Source organism: Pseudorca crassidens, chromosome 1 (assembly GCF_039906515.1).
Source record: "Pseudorca crassidens isolate mPseCra1 chromosome 1, mPseCra1.hap1, whole genome shotgun sequence".
NCBI lineage: Eukaryota > Metazoa > Chordata > Mammalia > Artiodactyla > Delphinidae > Pseudorca > Pseudorca crassidens.
Window position 1 is genome coordinate 80,133,284 of NC_090296.1, and position 22,813 is coordinate 80,156,096.

The following is a 22,813-nucleotide window of genomic DNA, read 5'->3' on the forward strand; positions in this document are numbered from 1 at the left end:
AAGAGTGGTGAGAGTGGACGTCCTTGTCTTCTTCCTGATCTTAGTGGAAAAGCTTTCAGTTTTTGACCATTGAGTATGATGCTTGCTGTGGGTTTGTCATATATGGCCTGTATTATGTTGAGGTAGGTTCCCTCTATGCCCATTTTCTGGAGTGTTTTTATCACAAATCATTGTTGAATTTTGTCAGAAGGTTTTTCTGCTACTATTGAGATAATCATCGGTTTTTAATCCTTAATTTGTTAATGTGGTGTATCACATTGATTGATTTGCATATATTGAAGAATCCTTGCATCCCTGGGATAAATCCCACTTGATCATGGTGTATGATCATTTTAATGTTCTTTTGGATTCTGTTTGCTTATATTTTGTTCAGGATATTTGCATCTATGTTCATCAGTGATATTGGTCATAATTTTCTTTTTTTGTGATGTCTTTTTCTGGTTTTGGTATCAGGGTGATGGTGGCTTTGAAGAATGAATTTGGGAGTGTTTCTCTCTCTGCAATTTTTGGAAGAGTTTGAGAAGGATCAGTTTTATCTCTTCTCTAAATATTTGATAGGGTTCACCTGTGAAGCCATCTGGTCATTTGTTTGTTGGAAGATTTTTGATTACTGTTTCAACTTCATTACTTGTGATATGTCTGTTTATATTTTCTGATTCTTCCTTGTTCAGTCTTGGAAAATTGTACCTTTCTATGAATTTGTCCATTTCTTCATGGTTGTCCATTTTGTTGGCATATAGTTGTTTGTAGTAGTCTCTTATAATCCTTTGTCTTTCTGCAGTGTCAGTTGTGATTTCTCCATTTTCATTTCTAATTTTATTGATTTGGGTCCTCTCCCTTTTTTCCTTGATGAGTCTGGCTAAAGGTTTATCAATTTTGTTTATCTTCTCAAAGAACCAGCTTGTAGTTTTATTGATCTTTGCTATTGTTTTCTTCATTCCTATTTCATTTATTTCTGCTCTGATCTTTATCATTTCTTTCCTTCTACTGACTTTGGGTTTTCTTTGTTCTTCTTTCTCTAATTGTTTTAAGCATAAGGTTAGATTGTTTATTTGAGGTTTTTCTTGCTTCATGAGGTGAGATTGTATTGCTATAAACTTCCCTCTTAGAACTGCTTTTGCTGTGTCCCATAGGTTTTGGGTCATCGTGTATTCATTTTCATTTGTTTCTATATATTCTCTAATTTCTTCTTTGATTTCTTCAGTGAATTCTTGGTTATTTAGTAGTGCACTGTTTAGCCTCCATGTTATTGTGTTTTTTACATTTTTTTTCCTCTAATTGATTTCCAATCTCATAGCGTTGTGGTCAGAAAAGTTGCTTGATATGATTTCAATTTTGTTAAATTTTCTGAGGCTTGATTTGTGACACAAGATGTAATCTATCCTCCAGAATGTTCCATGTGCAGTTGAGAAGAAAGTGTAGTTTGCCACTTTTAGGTGGAATGTTCTGTAAATATCAGTTAGATCTATCTGGTCTGTTGTGTCATTTAAAGCTTGTGTTTCCTTACTTATTTTCTGTTTAGATGATCTGTCCATTGGTGTAAGTGGGGTGTTAAAGTCTCCTACTATTATTGTGTTACTGTGGATTTCTCCTTTCATGGTTGTTAGCATTTGTCTTATGTATTGAGGTGCTCCTATTCTGGGTACATAAACATTTATAATTGTTATATCTTCTTCTTGGATTGATCCTTTGATTATTATGTAGTGTCCCTCCTTATCTCTTGTAACAATCTTTATTTTAAAGTATATTTTATCTTATACTAGTATTGCTACTCCAACTTCCTTTTGATTTCCATTTGCATGGAATATCTCCTGCTCCTCTGGTCTGGGAGGGCCCCTCTTCCTGCCTCTCCTGATCTCCCTAGCCTCCCTCCTATGCCCCCAGGGACACACGTGGCCTGAAGGCAGGTTTGTGGGGGGGTATCAGCCTGGGAGATCAGCAGGCTCCTGGTCCTGAGTGGTTGGGGCATTCGCCCTCTACTCCTTTCCCACTCCTCCCGGAGGGCCTCCCTCACCTGCCTCTCCTGATCTCCCTGGCCTCCCTCTTATGCTCCCAGGGACCCATGCAGCCTGGTTGGGGCTTTGGTGGGGGGTACTGGCCTGGGAGCTCAGCAGGCTCCCTGGCCCAAGTAGGCCAGGCAATCGCCCTCCACTCCTCTCCCCCTCTTCCTGGAGAGTCCCTCCCACCTGCCTCTTCTGATCTCCCTGGCCTCAGGGATGCCGATCCTGTGTGGCCTCCACTTCTCCTCCCCCCTCAGTCCCCCTACATCCTAACAGTTCATTTTGTGGTTCCTCCCGTCTCCTTGGGCATCAGAGTTCACCACCAGTGGCCCGCAGTCACCCTACTTGTGCAGAGATGTTAACTCCACGTCTTCCCACACTGCCATCTTGACTCCGCTTCCCCTATTTCCTCTTCATTTGTTTGGTCTGGTGGGTTTTTACCTTGATCCTTCATCTGCTGTGTATTTTGCTGTTTTCTCATTTTGTTTAACTTACTGTATTTGGGGTCTGCTTTTTGCAGGCTAAAGGTTCATAGTTCCTGTTATTTTTGGTGTTTGCCCCCAGTGGCTGAGGTTGATTCAGTGGGTTGTGTAGGTTTCCTGGTGGAGGGGACTGGTGCCTGTGTTCTGGTAGGTGGGGCTGTATCTTGTCCTTCTGGTGGACAGGGCTGTGTCTGGTGGTGTGTTTTGGAGTGTCTGTGAACTTAGGATGACTTTAGGCAGTCTCTCTGCTAGTGGGTGGCATTGTGTTCCTGTCTTGCTAGTTGTTTGGCATGGGGTGTCCAGCACTGGAGCTTGCTCGCTGTTGGTTGGAGCTGGGTCTTAGTGTTGAGATGAAGATCTCAGGGAGCGCTCTCACTGATTGTTATTACATGGGGCCAGGAGGTTTCTGGTGGTCCAGTGTCCTGAACTCAGCTCTCCCACCTCAGAGGCTCAGGCCTGACACCTGGCTGGAACACCAAGAGCCTGCCAGCCACACAGCTCAGAAGGAAAGGAAGAGAGAAAAATAAAACAAAACAAAAACAAAAACAAAAAACAAGCAGACAGAACCTTAGGACAAATGGTAAAATCAAACCTATACAGACAAAATCACACAAAGAAGCATACACATACACACTCACAAAAAGAGAAAAAGAAAAAAAAAAAAATATATATATATATAAAGGAAGAGAGCAACCAAACCAATAAACAAGTCCACCAAAGATAATAATCACTAAATACTAAACTAAGATAAACATAAAACCAGAAACAAATTAGATGCAGAAAGCAAACCCCAAGTCTACAGTTGCTCCCAAAGTCTACCACCTCAATTTTGGGAACATTCGTTGTCTACTCAGGTGTTCTTCAGATGCAGGGTTTATTAAGTTGATTGTGGGGATTTAATCCGCTGTTCCTGAGGCTGCACAGAGAAATTTCCCTTTCTCTTCTTTGTTCACACAGCTCCTAGGGTTCAGCTTTGGTTTTGGCCCCGCCTCTGCATCTAGGCTGCCCTCAGAGTCTTTTCCCCTCCCAGACAGGAGGGGGCTAAAGCAGCGGCTGATTAGGGCTCTCTTGCTTACTCACGCCGGCAGGAAGGAGGGGTAGGGTAGTCATAATTGGAACACGGGGCGAGCCTGAGGTGGCAGAGGCCGGCATGACATTGCAACATCCTGAGGCGTGGTGTGTGTTCCCCCCAGGGAACTTGTCCCTGGATCACGAGACCCTGGCAGTGGTGGGCTTCACAGACTCCTGGGGGGGGCAGGTGTTGTGGATAGTGGCTTGCGCTTGCACATAGGATTCTTGGTGGCAGCAGCAGCAGCGTTAACAGTTCATGCCCGTCTCTGGGGGGTCCAGGCTGATAGCCACGGCTTTTGCCCATCTCTGGAGCTCGTTTAGGCAGTGCTCTGCCTTCTGTGGGCACATGGAGTCAGAATCCCCTCTCCTCACAAAGGTCTCTTGTCTCTCCGTCAGGTCCATGCCTTTTCCCAGACTCCCTCCAGGTTAGCTGTGCTGCACTAGCCCCCTTCAGGCTGTGTTCACGCGACCAACCCCAGTCCTCTCCCTGGGATCTGACCTCTAAAGCCTGAGCCTCAGCTCTCAGCCCCCACCCACCCCAGCTGGTGAGCAGACAAGCCTTTCAGGCTGGTGAGTGCTGGTCGGCACTGATCCTCTGTGTAGAAATCTCTCCACTTTGCCCTCTGTACCCCTGTTGCTGCGCTCTCCTCCATGGCTCCAAAGCTTCCCCCCCCACCCATCCCCCATCTCTGCCAGTGAAGGGACTTCCTAGTGTGTGGAAATTTTTCCTCCTCCACACTTCCCTCCCAGAGGTGCAGATCCTGTTCCTATTCTTTTGTTTCTGTTTTTTCTTTTTTCTTTTGTCCTATGCAGGTACGTGGGGAGTTTCTTGCCTTTTGGGAAGTCTGAGGTCTTCTGCCAGAATTCAGAAGGTGTTGTTGTTCCACATGTAGATGCATTTTTGATGTACTGTGGGGAGGAAGGTGATCTCCACATCTTACTCCTCCATCATCTTGAAGGTCTCTGACAGCCAGTATTAATAGCTACCCATGCAGAGTGCCATTTTCAACGCCCAGCCCAGTTGAGTTTCAGATGACCCCCAGACCAATCTGACAGCTGCCTGTAAGTGCATGAGAGACCCCAAGTGGAAACTGCCCAGATGAGACCCGTTAATTCACAGACCTTAAGATACACTAATTTTTATTTTAATTCTACTAAGCTTTAAAGTGATTTGTTACAGAACAAAAGCAACTGGAATAGTTGGCACAGAAGTCAGCAGTCCTGGCTGCCCACAGATTCATAACATTGAACCTCAGATGCACTCTCACCTCTGCCAGGCAAGCCCCTTGTCAAGCCTCACCGACTCCCGCGAGTACCACTCACCTTGACAGATCCAGCTCTCCCACTCTTCCTGTTAGTGAAATCTGTCAGGTTTGAAGCTGATGGCTGGGTATGTGGATTTTCAATAGAAATTCTAGGAACTTAGAAGTTTCTTAACATAGAAAAAGAATACTCTACTTTACCATATGGGTATCTCCCTTAGGTAACAAGGGTCAACAGAGGTCATAGAGACCATGAGCAAGTTGGATATAACGTTGACCTTTCCAGAAGCCACAGAACTAAATTTAATATTCAACAAAGTAACTATTTTAACCTGGAGGGGCAGTATATTTGCTTTCTTTTTCTACAAGTTTCTGATATTTACATTTTTTACCTTAACATTCTTTTTGCATACATGTCTTAAGTTGCCTTTAAATCCTTCTGATGCAGGATCTAAATTGCAAACAAATAATATTAAGTCCCTTCCCCTGATCCCTGCTGGTCAGGTCCTCCTCCAAAATCTGTGACAGACATTTCACTCTTCATATTTAGAATAGAGTTCCCAAAGCACAGGACTTGTACCAAAGGCAAAACATGAGAAATTTTAAGGTAGACCAGAGATTCCTAAATTTTTAATTTTAACAGTTATGTATTTATTTTAATATATATTAAAAAGATAAAAGATATACCACATATATTATCACACAGAACAAGGCTAGGTAAAAAAGTAACTAGGTTGATTTAAGTAAAAATATTAATTTAAAAATACTTGTGGATATGCCTAGGCCATGAAGGTGGTAAATAGATCATTGGGAAACACTGATTCAGAATATCTGAAAAACTGTCGGGTTCTAGGTTTCCCTTCTCTTACCAATGGTTTGTTGCTGGATAGTTATACCTTTCTGACTTACTGATTTCCTGCCTTCTTTTTGAGTCAGCAAGCTACTACCTGCCACAGTTGGAACTCACACACCAACATTTTCCCTATATCTCATTTCAGCAGCAAGCCTAATTCACAATTTTTTCCATTTAACAGGAGCTTACCAAGGCCAGTTCATCAACAACTTCATGGACTAAAGACCTATTTTCTAGAGATACTCTTGCTTTTCAGAAGTTTCCCAGAGCTAAGTAGCACAGGGTTGGATCTTCACACCATGCTCAGCCCAAGAGAGCCCTATACCTGAGACAGAGGCATCACTCTCTCTCCCGTCCCCTTGCCTCCTCTGCCGCAGCCTCAACCCCAGATTCTTAAGATGACTGAGTGAGCATATGCACTCACCTCCTGCCTCTGTCTCCACCTTTAGTAACCACCACCATTTTCTTTATCTCTGCATCTTCATCTACCCCCTGCCACCTTCACCTTACACATTTTATGTTAGAGTTGGAAATAGTGTATTAACGCTTTCTGCAAAGTTACAATTCATAGTCATTTAAATAAATTACCATTGAAAATGATTCTGGAGACATATTTAAAAGGATAGCTTATTACGTTCTTTTATCAATGGGAAAAGGAACTATTTCCATTTTGGGACTTAAAGCACTGCTTAGGAATGCGTGCCTCTTCAATCTTAACATCAAATCAACTATCCGCTGTAAGCCAGATCAAGATCCACAGGCACATGCCCTGGTCTTAGATGCCTCACAGACGTCCTCATTTAGGACCTTTGAATTTACCGCCTGCTCTGGAGATATAGTTCTCATCAATTCCCATTTATTAGTAGGTGCTTAAAAAGAGGCACTTTCTGACATGCAATAAAAAGCAAACCTAATGAGAAAATGGCAGTGAACTTGAGGGGCACTTTAAGAGAAGGTCTATCAGTATTCATAACTCTGACATTTCAGTGCAACGAAAATGTGTCAGAAAAGATATTGAGTTAACCAAAGGGAGAATTTTCTGGTAAAACCCATAAGGGCACCCATTTCAAGTGATCTGCAGTATTAATATATTTTCACCATTACTGACAACTCATTTACCAAGTGTCAGATGAATGGTACTGGAGACAGCCCTGATATTAACTCCCAAATGAGGTTCTATAACAATGAAAGGTACATAAGTATTCCTCCCTAGCATCTTCTCTATAATTAATACCCTTGGCCTTGCTTAGGCAGCTGATACCACTCAAAAATTAGAAAAATTATCTTTGAGAATAATTCTCATCATGCTATAAATGGCACATTATAGTTTATTTTTCACACAACTCATCTTTCACATGATACAGACAAAAGTTAGGATGTCTTCAGATTCTTAAGGCAACTTAATATTTCAAGGTACCATAGATAATGTCACATTAAGATTTTTTAGTCAATATTGTTTTCCTCAAAACGGTTTTTAAAAGCTAACTCAGCAGAAACAAAGCCCCAAACCTAAATAACAAAGTCAAGGCACAAACTATGCATCTCACATCATGGAGGGAAAAATGTATGATCACATTTGCACTTAATTAATATAGTGGTAAGCATGGTCAATAAATGTAACCATTCCCTAAATCATACTGGTATGCTATTTATATAAAATAATGGGAATTTTTTTTTCTTTTCTATCCTCTTTTTTAATAATGAAATTCCAAATAGCTTTCTGTTTAGCCCTTGATTTATAGTATCTATATTTTTATATTTTCTTTAAAGCTTGCATATATGAATGTTGCACATTATGAAAGTTAATAATAATATTCACAGAAAATGGAATACAGTGCTTGGAAGCAACATGAATAACGAGCCTAATAAGAGCATACTGTGAGTTTTACTGCCCACGTCAGACTCAATTATTAATAGTTTTCTGTAGGATTTCCACAGGTGTTAATGTGGATTATGGAAGGGCAGCATATTTCCAGAACTATTTCCTCTTTTGATCTCTGTGTCATTTAAATGAAAATACAGTTCATAAAGGTAATTTGGTTAAATACTGGACTTTCTCATGTGAAATCTAGAGAACAAAAGGTAAAGGGGAAGAAAGCAAATAATTCTATGGCACTGGCCAGAATTTAAGACCATCTTAAACTCCATTTAATGGTGAGACACAAAAGACTCCAAGTTGGCCTGCATTACATTTCTACATTCATTATAAATTTGCTATGAAAGCCGTGAGGCCACCTTATGCAGAAAATTGCAAAAATAGACATAAGAATTTCACTGGATAATTTCAGGTCAAACTATGTTAGTTTATTTGTTTTCTAGCTAGTGTAGGTAGTAAAGACATATTTTATGTTATTATGAATCTTTTACTTTCATCTGTAAGCTGTATTGCTAAATGCTCCAATAAAAACATGCAAAGCTCTCAGGGTATACAAGAAAATACTAATCCATTGTTGCTAATATTCTTTGTGATCTTACTGCATTCATTTATTCCTTCATCTATTTGCTCACTTATTTGTCATTCTACCATAATTTATTGAGCACATAACATGGGCCTGGTTCTCTGCTAAGGCTTGGGTGATTCAGATGTGGTTATTGCCCTTGCACAGTTTATAGTCTACGGGGAGGTTGAGTGGTGAGAAGATACTCTTGATACAATGTGGTAAATATCATGTTAGTGCTTACCCAGGGTGCTCAGTCATTGTGTGTACAGAGATGTGAGAGTGAGGTGATAGGGTGAAGGAGGAGTTAGCAGGGAAAGATTTCCTGAGGAGAACTCTGGACAGAATTTTCAAGGATGAGCAGGAAATACCATCATTTAATGGACATTCAGAAGACAAGTACCATCCAGCAGAAGGAGACTATCAACAGATATTTAGGGTGGTAGGATGAAAAGCAGAGTAGAGATTGAAGGCAAGGAAGGAACAAATATTGAGTATATTTTGATCTCTACAGGAAAAGATATTGAAGATTCAATGAAATCTTTTAACTGGAAGTGGTAGAACTGAGGTTTCAGCACATGGGTGAAGTGGGGAGCTTAGTTGTGGATTTATGTTTGAGGCAGCAGTGAGCCATATATTGGGATGCCAAATATCTAGTTGAAATTATATGTCTGGGAAACAAGAGATTTCATTCCTATATTTTTTTATTCGTTTACATGTCAGGCAAATGAATTATTCTACAGGTTACAGCTGTAGACATAGGACACAGCTCAAAATCCCTGCCCTCATGGAGTTTATATTCTAGTGGGAATAAGGTGAGGTAGGGGGAGAGATAACAAGTGAAAATATTAAAATATATAGAATGTGAGTAACATTCAGTGTTAATGAGAAAATAAAGAAGGTAACAGGGATGGTGGCATTACAGTTTTGAGTAGGTGTCCAGTAAAGACCTCAATGAGATGACATTTATAAAGGAGTCAGGGGAGTGAGTTATGTGGACATCAAGGGAAGAGTGGATATCAAGGGAAGAAGGAACAGCAAGTGCAAAGGCCCCAAGCCTGGAACACGCCTGGCAAGTTTGAGAGAAAAGAAGATGAGCAGTGAGGCTAGAGCAGAGTGAGGGAGAGATTAGCAAGAGGAAGCGAAGAGCAAGCCAGATTATATAGGATCTTGTAGGACATTGTAAATGCTCTGGCTTTTATGCTGACTGAGAAACCATTATAGAGTTTTGAGTGGCAGCATGATGTGATCCAACTCACATTTTAACAGGATTACTTTGGCTGTTGTGTTGAGAATAGACTAAATGGAACAAGGGCTGGAAGCAAAAAAATCAGTTGGGAGGCCATTGTGATAATCCTGGAGAGAGATGATGGTGGTTAGACAGGGTTGTAGAGGTGGAAAAGGAAAGAAGTAGTGAGCTTCTGGATTTATTCTGAGGAAGAACCAACAGTATTTGCTTATGGATGAGATATGGAGTGTGAGGGCAATAGAAGATGTAACGCTGACTCCAAGGTTTTGGCAAGAGCAAATGGAAAGACAGAGTTGCCATTAACTGAGATGGTGTAGGGAGTGAAAAAGATAGAAAATTTGGTTTTGAAAATGTCAAATTGAAATGAGTATCAGATACCCAAATGGAGATGTTTAATAGTTGGTGTATGAGTCCGGCATTCAGATGAGAGATCCAAACTAGAAATATAAATTGATAGTCACCCATGATATTTATGATGATATTTAAAACCTTGTTATAAGATGAGATCACCAAGGCTAGTGTAGATGTAAAAGAGACAAAGTCCAGCGTGAGCCCTGGGACACTTGACAGTTGAGACATCTGGGAGGTGAGAAGTAACCTGTGAAGAAGAATGGGAAGAAACAACTAAAGAGGCAGGAGGAAACCCAGGGGAGTATAACGTTCCAAAAGCAAAGTGAAAAAAGTATTCCAAGAAAGAGGAAGTGATACCTTTGTCAAATGCTACTGATAGGTCAAGTTGGATGAGGAATGATCATTGACCTGTGGGTTTATCTGTATGAAATCCTTTGGGACTCATTAATATATACATGATACTAGAAGCCAGTTTGAAAATTAACTAGTTTCAAAGATTGATGGGGTCAGAAATCAGATTACAGAGTTAAGGGTGGAAAAGAGGTGAGAAATTAGAGACAGCAAATGATGACTATTCCTTCCAGAAGCTTGATTATAAGAAAAGAAATAGGCAGAAATCCTTGCAATTAGTAGGATACCAATGTGGCAAGCAGAAAATATATTTTTTTGTAAAGACAGGTAGGCCAGAATTTATTCCTCTGGGCTAACAAGAGGAAGGAGCTAAGGAACAAGGAAAAGTTGAAGATTTAGAGGAGAACGAGTGTGACAGACAAAGGTTCCTCTGTGATTTCAGAGCTCCTTCAGCTCCTGGCCCCTACATTCATATTTGCCAGTGAATTGTCACCTTAGCAAATTCTTCAGTAGTCTGATAAAGGCAGCCAATTGTCAGGGTACCACAACCCATGTGATTATCAATAAATATGATAAAAGGATATATGTAATAGGTATATACACATATGGATAAGTAAGTATGCCAACTGGTGTGTATGTGTGTGTATATGTATGTATGTATATATGAGTATATATATAAATGAGTATATTATAAACAGTATATGTTCATATATAAAATATAAAAATATATTTCCTCCCTTCCTTCCTTTCTTCCTTCCTTCTTTTTTACCAGTATTACTCTTGAAGAAAGAGTATAAGAAATTTCACATTAATTGCTTTCACTAGGAAAGGAATCTGCTAAACATATCCATAAAAGAATATTTGGCTGAGCCTGGGACCCAGTAAAATCCTATGCTTCTCTAATGAAAGCTAAACTGAATTGTTTATAATCCAGTTTATAGATCTAGTAAAGTAAAGTACCAACAAGGATAACACAAACACTTCCAAGACGGATGTCTTCAGAGACAGCAAACATATCTCTGATAATATTGCAGTAAACTCAGAGTTTTATGATAAGAAATAGATTACATTTCCTTTATCATATAGAATAAACAATAGCATAAGCTGGGTTTTCTTTATTCAGTGAAAATAATTGAAATATAGAATGCAGTGTGTTTCATCTTTTCCCACATGCAAAGAAAGCCAATCTCAAGGGGCTGGTGTGGGTATAATGGAGGTAATTTGAGTTTGGTTTCTGGATATTTTATATCTTTCCAACACAATTTGTTTACCAAATCTAAAAAGAATAACAGCATAAAAACAAACAAAAAAAAACCTTTCACAATCTTAGATGAAAGCGTTATCTTTCTTTGGACCATACTTTCCAATGCCCCAAAGTGCTAGCATAAATTGAAAATTAAACAAACTACAGAGTTGTCAGAAATAATCACACACCAGGCCAGCCCTCCCACTTCTGTTCCTCTCCTACACAAAGCAGCTACAGTGCTGCACCGAACAGCCCCTTAAATCTTTATTGTATTTTGCCTCTGGGGTTTGCTCATCACTGCAGGTCTAAAAGTGTCTGTTACGGTCAGAAATAACTTAAAAAAAATATTGCACCACTGAGCCAAGGAGGAGTTCAAATGACTTCAAAACTGTAAACTTGTAAAATGTAAGGTAGAGTAAGCACTTCAGTATTTGGAATAAACTGACTACTTCACTATGTCATCCTCAGTGCTCCTGTTTTATGAAGACTAGAAATACTAAGTTGAAGCAAGAGAACCTATAAAGCCCCTGGAAGTACTTGAGAGTGGTCTTTCCTTCCTTGCCACGAAGATGAATAGCAAAGTCTGGATTCTGCAGCTGAAAGCTGTTCTTGAAACCTGCTACTCACTTCACAGAATGCTTTCCACATGCCTGGGTGGAGAATGGCTGGGTGAAAAACATTCTGAACTGAGAATTAGAAACCTGTGTTTCTTAGAAACCTATATTTTTAGACGTAACCACATGCAAGGGGCTTTCTGATATCAGTTAAGACAGTTCATGAGTACCGTTTCTCAGTTTCTTCTTGCCAAGAATTCTTGCCAAGAATTCTTCTTGAGAAGAATTTTCATGATTTTATATTTTATGTTTTCATATTACTGATGTTATTGGGCCATTTGCTTGTTGTTCTGTTTTTAGGCTGATATCTAAAAGATGTAAAGTTTGCTTTAAGAATGAGGTTACAGAGAATGGGAGTAGACGGTTTTTTCTACAGGTGAAATTTTTATTAAAATAATTTATACACATTTCAAAAGCAATACATGGCTTCACGTTGGTTAGTCAGTCTATTTGGAAGTCGTGATCAATCCAAATAAATAAAAATGAATATGATATTGAGAATTTAGCATAATAAAACAAAGGCCACCTTTCTTACTTTCTTAAAATTAATTTTTTATTAATTACAAGAGAAGTTTTAACATATGCTTTGATGATGTCATCCCCTTAATTTGGCTTTGGCTTAGCTGTCACAAATGGGGCTTATATTTGGATAAGACTGAGAAGTATATGTGTATATGTGTGTGTGTATAAATATATATATATACAGATTTTTAGTATATATACACACATATGTAGATATAACTGTATATATATACATACACATATAAACATTTTATATATATGTATGTGTATATTTATGTATATATGTGTGTATAAATACATTCATACAGAGAGCAATAGTGAGCATGGGTCTTGGGCAGCATTTCTTGGAACATTTGGACTTTAGCCCACAAGGCTAAAACTTATTAGAAAGTATAAATTATTTGTCACCAGGGGAAATCTCTGGTAAACCTAGAAGCACATCTCACTTCCAGATTTACATGATTAAAATTAAGCTGCCATATAGTTGGCATTTGTGCAGGAAGATATGATTGCACAACATTGGAGATTGCATACAGGAGTTGGCAGGCAACTGTGTTATTATCCAATTCAGAAACTATGAGATCTGTGTCTTCAGAGTTTAATGACAAGGCCATGACACTCTGTTTACATTACCAGATCTCAAAGTATAGCTCATACTACCTTAGTCCAGTTCAATCTAGCACTAGGACTCTTCACCCTCTTTTCCTTCTTTTAGGCCCAAGGCTGTGGCACTTATGCAAAAGAAGTTCTACGGAAGTTTTAATGCCATCTTTTGGAAACACATACCTTTTTTTAAAATTTAATTTTTACTTTATATTGGAATATAGTTGATTTACAATATTGTGTTAGTTTCAGGTGTACAGATAAGTGATTCAGTTTACATATACATATATCCATTCATCTTCAGAGTCTTTTCCCCTATAGGTTATTATGGAATATTGAGCAGAGTTCCCTATGCTGTGTAGTAGGTCCTAGTTGATTATCTATTTTATCAACCTATATAGTAATGTGTGTATGTTAATCCCAAGCTCCTAATTTATATATACTTTTTTTTTTTTTTTTTCGCAGTACGTGGGCCTCTCACTGTTGTGGCTTCTCCCGTTGCAGAGCACAGGCTCTGGACGCGCAGGCTCAGCGGCCATGGCTCACGGGCCCAGCCGCTCCGCGGCATGTGGGATCTTCCCAGACCAGGGCACAAACCCGCGTCCCCTGCATCGGCAGGCGGACTCTCAACCACTGCGCCACCAGGGAAGACCCAAGCTCCTAATTTATCTCTCCCTTGCCTTTCCCCTTTGGAGACGTAACCATAAGTTTGTCTTCTAAGTCTGTGAGTCTGTTTCTGTTTTGTAAATAAGCTCATTTGTATCATTATTTTTTTTTAGATTCCACATATAAGTGATATCATATGATATTTGTCTTTCTCTGTCTGACTTACTTCACTTAATACGATAATCTCTAGGTCCATCTTTGTTGCTGCAAATGACATTATTTCATTCTTTTTTATGGCTGAGTAATATTCCATTATATATATATGTACCACATCTTCTTTATCCATTCTGTCGATGGACATTTAGGTTGCTTCCATGTCTTGGCTATTGTAAGTAGTGCTGCAATGAACATTGGGGTGCATGTATCTTTTCAAATTATGGTTTTCTCTGGATATGTGTCCAGGAGTAGGACTGCTGTTTTTATATGGTAGTTCTATTTTTAGTTTTTTAAGGAACCTTCATACTGTTCTCCATAGTGGCTGTACCAGTCTACATTCCCACCAACAGTATAGAAGGGTTCCCTTTTCTCCACATACTCTCTAGCATTTATTGTTTGTAGACGTTTTGATGATGGCAATTCTGACCAGTGTGAAGTGATACCTCATTACAGTTTTGATTTGTATTTCTCTAAAAATTAATGATGTTGAGCATCTATCTTTTCATGTGCTTTTTGTCCATCTGTATGTCTTCTTTGAAGAAATGTCTATTTAGGTCTTCTGCTCATTCTTTGATTGTGCTGTTTGTATATATACATATATATATATATAAAATACATCTATATTATATATATAGAGAGAGAGATGCATGAGCTGGAAACACAAACTTTTGATTTTTTGCAATCATGTATATATCCAAGGACTTGGAAGACCCATGTCAGGACATTCAGAAACTTAAAATTGTCAAAAAAAAATAGTAACAGTTTTCTTACATTTTCTTCAACATCAGTAAAACTTCATTAAATATTGCTTATTCAATGCATACTGTGTTTCAGGCACTGTGTTAGAAAGTTTAGGAAGCATTATCTCATTAAAAAGTACTTTAAATACTCTGTCCAAAGTCACACAGTAAATCTTTGTAAAACCAAGATTCAAATCCACATTTGCCTACTTCCAAAGCACATGTTCTTTTAAAGAAACATTTTTTAACTTTGTATTTTGATATAACCTTAGACTTAAAAGTTGCAAAAGAGTATAAAATGTTTTGTATATCCTTTCACCAGCTTCCTCTGAAGTTATCTCACATAAACGTAGATTAACTACTGCAGACAGAAAATTATTCACACAATATTATTTATTAATCTATAGACTTCATTCAGATTTTGCCCATTTCCCCACTAATTTCCTTTTGCTTGTTCACAATCTAATACAGAATCCTACCTTGCATTTGGTGTCACGTCTCCTTAATCTCCTCTAGTACGCAACAATTCCTCTGTTCTTCTTTGTCTTTTCATACCTTGACACTTAAAGAGTATTGATCATTTTTTGGGTAAAATGTTCTACAATTGGGTTTGTCTGATGTTTTCTCATAGTTAAGGTTATGTATTTTTGACAAGAATACACCAGAAGTGGTGTGTTCTCAGTGCATTATATTGGGGGTACTTGAAATCAATATTATGTATTACAAAGTAGAAATTTACTTTCCTACATTATCTTTGCCTTTTAATTGTGTGACAATATTAATGAACTATAATCCAGCATCACAGATCTCACAAGTGAGAAAGTTTAAACAGTTCAAAACATGCCATGTTACATCACTTAATAGAAATCACATTAGCTTCCAAGTCATCATGATTAATTCGAAGATTCTTTAAATCCTTAACCCAATTAGCTCTGATTCTTTGTGCAGAGAAATGCTATTAAATGTTTAATAATCAGCTTTCTGGGAGAGAAAACGCTCTTATTTGTAGCATTTGCTGATTCTGTGGCGTAAATACTCCCACCATGGCCCATTTCAAGCTACTAGTATTATGTCAGTGAACTCAGAGCCGGGAGGAGATACACACAAAATCAATTCTCAGGATCTGGTACAAGCAGGCTCCAACACATCACTGGAATAATATATATTTATAAATGGCATTTTCTTGATTCTAGGCTGCAATTAGTAGAACCAGGGGACAAATACATAAAGATAAGACAAAATTTAAAATATTCAAAGAATAGAATTACCATAAAAGACAAATCTAGTAATTTCTAGAGAGTCATATTTAAGAATTAGGATGAAATAATAATAATCTGTTGTCTTTTTCTCATATCTTTAAATAGTAAAGTTATTTGATTCAAAGTATTAAATATGTCATTTTAATTTGCCCAATTTCTAGGTGTTATTAAAAGTAACTTCAAAAACATAGGATGAGATGGTGATTGCACAAGAGTCACAAAAACTACCCTCTGCCTTTACCTCAATTAATTTTGGTGGCACAAAATTTCCTTAACTCCTCATTCACTAGGACACCATTAGATTGGAAACCAGTTTAATAATACACTCTGGCGTTCCTTACTGCTTATTTTACTAATGATGTCACAGCTAATCTTATAGAAGCTATTGGCAGGAGACCCATGAAAGCCAATTTTAAATGAAAACTATTTTTTAAACATATTCCACAGTACAAGTTTGGCTTAAAACACTTTTTCAAAATTTAAATTTTTGCATGCTACTCTAAAAGAAGAAACACACACTCCCACATTGGAAGACTGCTTTCAGGTATTGGATTTACTAATCAAATATTAAGTGTATTTCAAAACAACTGACAGGTAACATCAACATCCCATACTTTTTCTACACAGATCCCAATATCCATTTAAAGGAATCCATTACACATAAGAGTATTTTTTTCAAATATGTCATTATCTCTATATTGATTTAAAAGTTATAATATTTTATGCACATTGTGAAGGGCAGAATGACCTCCCAAAGATGTCCACATCCTAATCTCCAAAACCTACATGGAAAAAAGGACTTTGTGAATGTAATTAAGTTAAGGTCCTTGAGATGCGGAGCCTATCCTGGATTATCTGCATGGACACATTATAATCACAAGGGTCGTTATAAACGGGAGGCAGGAGGGTTAGAGTCAGAGAAGGAGATGTAACAATGGAAGCAGAGGTCAGAGTAATGTGGCCACAAACCAAGGAATGCAGGCAGTCTCGAGAAGCTAGACAAAGCAAGGAATGAATTCTCTGATAGAGCCTCCAGAGGAACTCAGCTCTTTTGACACCTTGATTTTTAGCCCCATAAGACCCATTTTAGACTTTTGACCTCCTGCATTGTAGGATAATAAATTTATGCTACTTTAAGTCACTACATTGCTGGTAGTTTAATAAGCATCAGTAGGGAACTAACACACACATAAAACACACTTTTATTGAGGTTAGTTTCATTCCTCTATTTTATGATTCATTTTAGCCTCTATCTTCCTCATCTTTCTTACCTTCCTCACTCAATATGTATGACATTCAGGGAAAAAAATGTATATTATATTTATAGGCCTGGTTTTCAAGTGAAACTGATGATTACTGCATATATCTAAAATAAATATTCCATCTGAAAGCATAGTAAAGTGTATTTTCAAAATATTTGCAACCATCATTTTAATGAGAAAGAAGCCCTTACTTAGAAATAGTACACTCACATAATTAAAAGCTTTTTTTGTGTGTCAAAATGTGCAAGCATTTAAAATGTTTCTGCTCTGAAAAACAACAACAGCAACAACTTATTACTTTGTGGTTTATTTGTATCGACACAAATGCCAGATAGGAAAAAAAAAAATGCTTTGGTGTTGGAAATCTCTTAGCTGACATTATCTCTATGAAACAATAGAAATTAATGGAAGAAATTAAAACCCTAAAGTCCTACAAGACTTTGAAGTGCTCTTTGAATTAATGTTAGTTTAAATTCTCTCATGATATTAAATGTATTTTTTCCAGATTTGAATTCTTGGAAATAGAAACCAGAAAACAAAATTAATCAGAATGTTCCTTTCCTTCATCACAAATAGAGTATGACGGAATAAGTTCTTAAAACCTTATTCTGTTTAAAGAATTAAAGCTTAATTTTCACTTTAGGTAGTACATATCTGATCTAATATCTAAGTAACTATGTAAAATAGAAAGAACCATGAGCTAGGAATCAGAAGACCAGGTTCAAGTCCCAGATTAGTACCTGACCTTGGAAAACCATTTAATTGTCCCCAATACCATTCCATTTCTAGTATTACTTGCCCTAGCCACCTTGCGGGAAGTAAGTAAGATACAATGTAGACTGTAAATTACTATTCAGAAGAAATTTATAACTCAAGAAGGGTTCTGAAATATCCCATAGAATTGTAATACCTGGAAGTAAAATATCCCTAAAAGGGATGCTTTCATTTTCTCATTTGGAATCATATAAGTACGTCTGTGTGTGTGTGTGTGTGTGTGTGTGTGTGTGTGTGTGTGTCCCAGGCTGCTCATCACTGGCTAACAAATTTTAGAAGAACACAGATTTTCACAATAACTATAGATATTAAATTTTACATAATTTAAGCCTATTTTTCAAAATTAAGAAGTAATAGAGATTTACTTATGTGACTATTTGATTGTAGATATCTAGAAATAAACAAAACTGTTGTAAGCCTCTAAAGATGTTGTTATGCTTACAGTTAAGGTTCAGGGTGATCTTTTTAATATTGCAACAAGCTCACACACCATTAATCACTTAGAAGTGGCCCCAGGTCACGGTAAATTGATGGCCTAATAATCAGATGAGATGTTTGCTATTTCCAAATTATTGTCAGTGACTAGAATGAGGAGGTGACAATTCAATAACTAATGCTTATTAACTGGACTTTTTATTTTTTTAATGCTGATCAAGAATATAAGAAGTAGGAACGTAAACTGGAAGCATAAAACATACAATTACAGACACATGCACAAAGACAGGAACAATCATGGTAAAAGATGTGTTTATTAAAAACAACTCACAACTATAATTATGTATGAGTTGTTCTGTAGTTGGATATATTGTTTCTGCTTGTCTCAACGGTGTGTATGCAACCCCAAAATGGACTCAAAATCCTTTTTATTCTGATGTGGGCAAGAAAATAGCGGTGATGGGAGTGTATAGAAAGCATGAAGAGGATGCATGGGGATTGAGCAAAATGGAATGCTAGAGGGGCATGCACATGTGGAAATAGAAAGGAAAATAAAACAGTAAAAAAATGAATGTAAAATGGGAGGCAAAAGGCAAGAGTTTGAGAGGAAACACGATGGGAATATAGTCAATGCAAACAATTTTGGTAATAAAAGAGGGCTTGAGGCCAAGGACATAATCAGATATAGAGCGTATCTGGTAGTGCTGTGCTTTGTCTCCAACCAACAAACCATGATATAGAAATGAATTGGAGAAAATTACAGTGTGGTATTCAGCATGATGAATGCTCTGCATTCTTAGGAGCCTGGTCTCTTGGTATTAGAGTGCTATAGGAAAAGCTGGGAAAATATTGGAAAACACAGTCAAATGAAAAACAAACATTAGCATTGGCCCAGAAACCATGTGATAAACAAAATTAAAGGAAGAATTCTCATTACAGAGTCCAAGGGTCCTGGGTAGGCCTGGATAAGCATGGGATAAGGAAGAGGGAGGCAAAAGGAAATTGCAAGACAGAGAAATAGAGACAATAAGCTACATTTTGCTGTTCTTAACTTCTACTAGGATAGTGGGGTAAAATGGAACTTGTGCACTTACAAAAAACAAATGATATAGATTCAAATTCCAATTTTGGTTTTGGAGAGATGGGCATGTCTAGTTGAGAAAAGCACTGACTCTGGAGTAAAAAAAACCTGTGTTCACATCTCAGCCCAATCATGAACTAGAAAAGTCAGATCTTTTATAACACTAGTTGTTATAAGTCTAAGATTTAATTGGTTTCTTGATCTTTAAAATGAGGATATTAACAGTCCCAACCTCTAAATTCTGTGAGAATTAGAAGAGAAAGCCCATGAAAAAGTCATAGTATTTATGTTGATGGTAATGTTAGCTAAACCACTATTAATATTAACTATAGAACCTCAAGAAAAGCCCTGAAACTCTATCCATCTTGGATGCCTAATACGTAAAATGAAAGTGATAACACATCCATGTTCTGGAGGGAGGCCTAAATGAGCTTATTTATGCAAAGTGTCTGACATACTGTAGGCTCAAAGTAAGAAGTAGCTCTTATTATTTTCAAATGCACTGGTTCCAAAATAACCCATTCCAGTTTTTTCAGATAACAAAAATATATTTAGAATGCCTGATTTATTTTTTAGGTTATATGCTTGATGCATTTTATATCAAGAAGATGGGATCCCACACAGATTGATAGTGATATTTATACTTTTCTTAGGAAAAGCTCTGAAAATAAATAGCTTCTGAAAGTCATTAGACCACCGAAATTCTGTTTGTCTGTCAAATTAGCTTTAATCCTGCTTTCAATTTTCAAAATTCCATCCACCTCTTTTTACCATTATCATGTCCTCTGCTAGTGAAAAGACATAAGTAGTTGCCTCTGGGAAATAGTTCTGGATATACCAAGAGTTTTAAGATTTGTTCTCTGAAAGAGTAGATGGAAAAGACAAATCAAATTTATTTTAAAAACACAGCCTGATTTCCATTTACCCTTGTTTCCTTCATCTTGCCATCATTTTTTCATATGCTATACAGCTAGCACCATACTGAGTGCATAGAAGCCATGAAATAAGTAGTTGTTCATTCGGGTGTTTAGAAACATAAGACTGAGTTTTCCTCACAACATTTTCTATTTAATTGTATTCAAACACCCACATCAGCCATGTTTTGCAAAGAGATTTAGAGTAGGTGCTTAACTAGAAGCTACATTATTATAATTGATTTCCAAATTTTAAAAAATGCACACACAAATTTAAATGGTTATAATTAGAACAAAATACAACCCAGTCTTCTTTATTGGGGATCCATATTGCTGTCATTATAAATGTCACTTTTCAGCACCATGTCTCTTACCAAACAGAACTCAATTTGAAGTGCCAGTTTTTGTGAAAAACTTTATCCATTTGTCCAAATGGTATTTGGACAAGAGAAGAAGTTTTTCTCTTTGGGTTCATTTTCAGGTTGTTAGCCTAACCTAAAATAGAGCTTCTTTAAAAGTCTGCCCAAATGTTTACTTAAAACAGAGAAGGGACAGCTGAGTGTTGAGTGGTAGTGTTACATTGAGTGAAGACACGACTGTAAATAACTCCTCAGTTTGGAAATGAATGATGCTTTTGACAGAGACGATTATGTCGTATTGACAACATTGATGTCAAACGGGGAGTGAAAATACGAGATTGACTATCAGCAGTTTCCACCAGTGATCACTTGAAATAGCTTCTCTGAGATAAAGGAACAGTAACAAATGCATTCCTTTTTACTTACACCCTTTTCCTTCCCTCAGAGCTAGCTTAGTCCGGTTCCATTTTGGGGGAAAAGGATCTAGTGTTCACACTTCATCAAAGGAGGATCAAATACTCTTAGCTGTTTCTTTTTAAGTTAATCATTTCCAGGGCATCATTAGTCACTTTCCCCCCTAAACAAGGGAAGCCAAAATACCCAAGAAAAGAAGTCAATCCCTGAACTTCTATAGAAATAATTACAATTTCCAAGTTAGACCTGACATATCTGAAATAAGGTCTTTGTAATGAAAACCGCACATGGGGCTCTTAGCAGCCTTCAAAGTCATTGTTCACATAACTGCTAAATACTGGCTTACATTTCTGGGGTGGAGAATATTCTGTGTGGTAAGTTTTCCAGCTTGAAAAATGTCACATATTGGAGAGTCTTGATGAGGAAATAATTTCTTCCATATCTATCTCTCCATTCCATTCATTTGTTGTATTATTGAGGCTCTCTGACAGGTATTTTTATTGAATGGAAATTTACTCTTTTTAATATGCACTAAAAGTTCTTGCATTCTTTAACATTCATATTTAAACATGTAACATCATTTTAATATTTATTAAATTTAGGATACAGCATAAGAGTTGGCTGACCATAAGATCTGTGAGTCACTATATCTGGATTTGGTCAGAAGAATATGGAGAAGAATTTGTTAGGGCATAGAATGTCTGTATGGAAAATGTTTGGCCTCTCAGAACACTCTCAGAAGTTACAATGGGATATTTATATTGGCATAGAGCAGTGTTTCTTATGCCCTTGAGTTAATCCTGCCATTGTAGCCTTTCACGTTGCCATACGGCAGTGATGCTGGTCGTCTATAGAAATCACATTTCTTACAATATGACCTTTCTATTTGGGGTGGGGAGATAGATTGGTGACTCTTTTGTTTTGGAAAGACAAATGGGGTGAGCTTTCTGTAGAGGATATGTGATTTTTCACATGGCAAAGAAAGTATCTCGTATATGATGCTAGAGCCAAACTGTTTAAAGCAAGTACCCCTCTGTGAAATATGTGTCAGTTTTTGAAGGCTCAAAACTTAGTGAGAGATTTATGAATTCATTGTCAGAATCACTTACATAGAGATATTTTCTTCATAAAATGAAAAGTAAAAGCCATCAAAGGGGAGAAAACTAACCAAGGACACATTTTAATTAAAGAAAATAAAGTAATTAGTTAACTATATGACAATAGTTGATACATTATTTCACTGAATAAATGCTTTGAAATGTAATTTAATAATCTACCTTTCAGCTGGGTTCTACAAATCTGAATGTGTATTTTTTCACCACAACATCTTAATTTCTCCCTCATATGAGACCAATGGGTAGAAGATAGTTCTTAGTATAAAAGATTACTTAAAGGTCATCTTCTTATAGGCCTAGTATATTTATTTTCATTTCTAAAGAAGTACATATTATGTATTATTAAGATTTTGTATCAATCACTATAAAATAAATATTTTTGTAATAGGCCTGTCTCATTATGAAGAAATTTGGGAGACAATTCATTATGGTGGACTTTCTAACTGTATCTCCGGTCCTTGTGTCTCAGCTCCTTTCCTGCAAGATGATAGAACTGGACTAGCTCATGTCCAGGGACTTCTGGCTCTAAGACTTCATCAATCTATGATCCTTAATCAAAGAACTAATTTGGTATGTATTCTCATATGAATGCTTTT

At 37.3% G+C, this 22,813-nt stretch overlaps 1 protein-coding gene across 2 annotated transcripts in view; it reads left to right on the top strand.

Annotated features, from left to right (window-relative positions):
- Positions 1-22,813, top strand: part of LOC137226893 (uncharacterized) — a 605,185-nt gene that overhangs the window by 422,579 nt on the left and 159,793 nt on the right. For both annotated transcript variants that reach the window (XM_067742385.1, XM_067742386.1), the window contains exon 5: positions 22,687-22,787. In XM_067742385.1, coding sequence (XP_067598486.1) covers positions 22,687-22,787 — 101 coding nt within the window. The remainder of the gene's footprint in view (positions 1-22,686; positions 22,788-22,813) is intronic.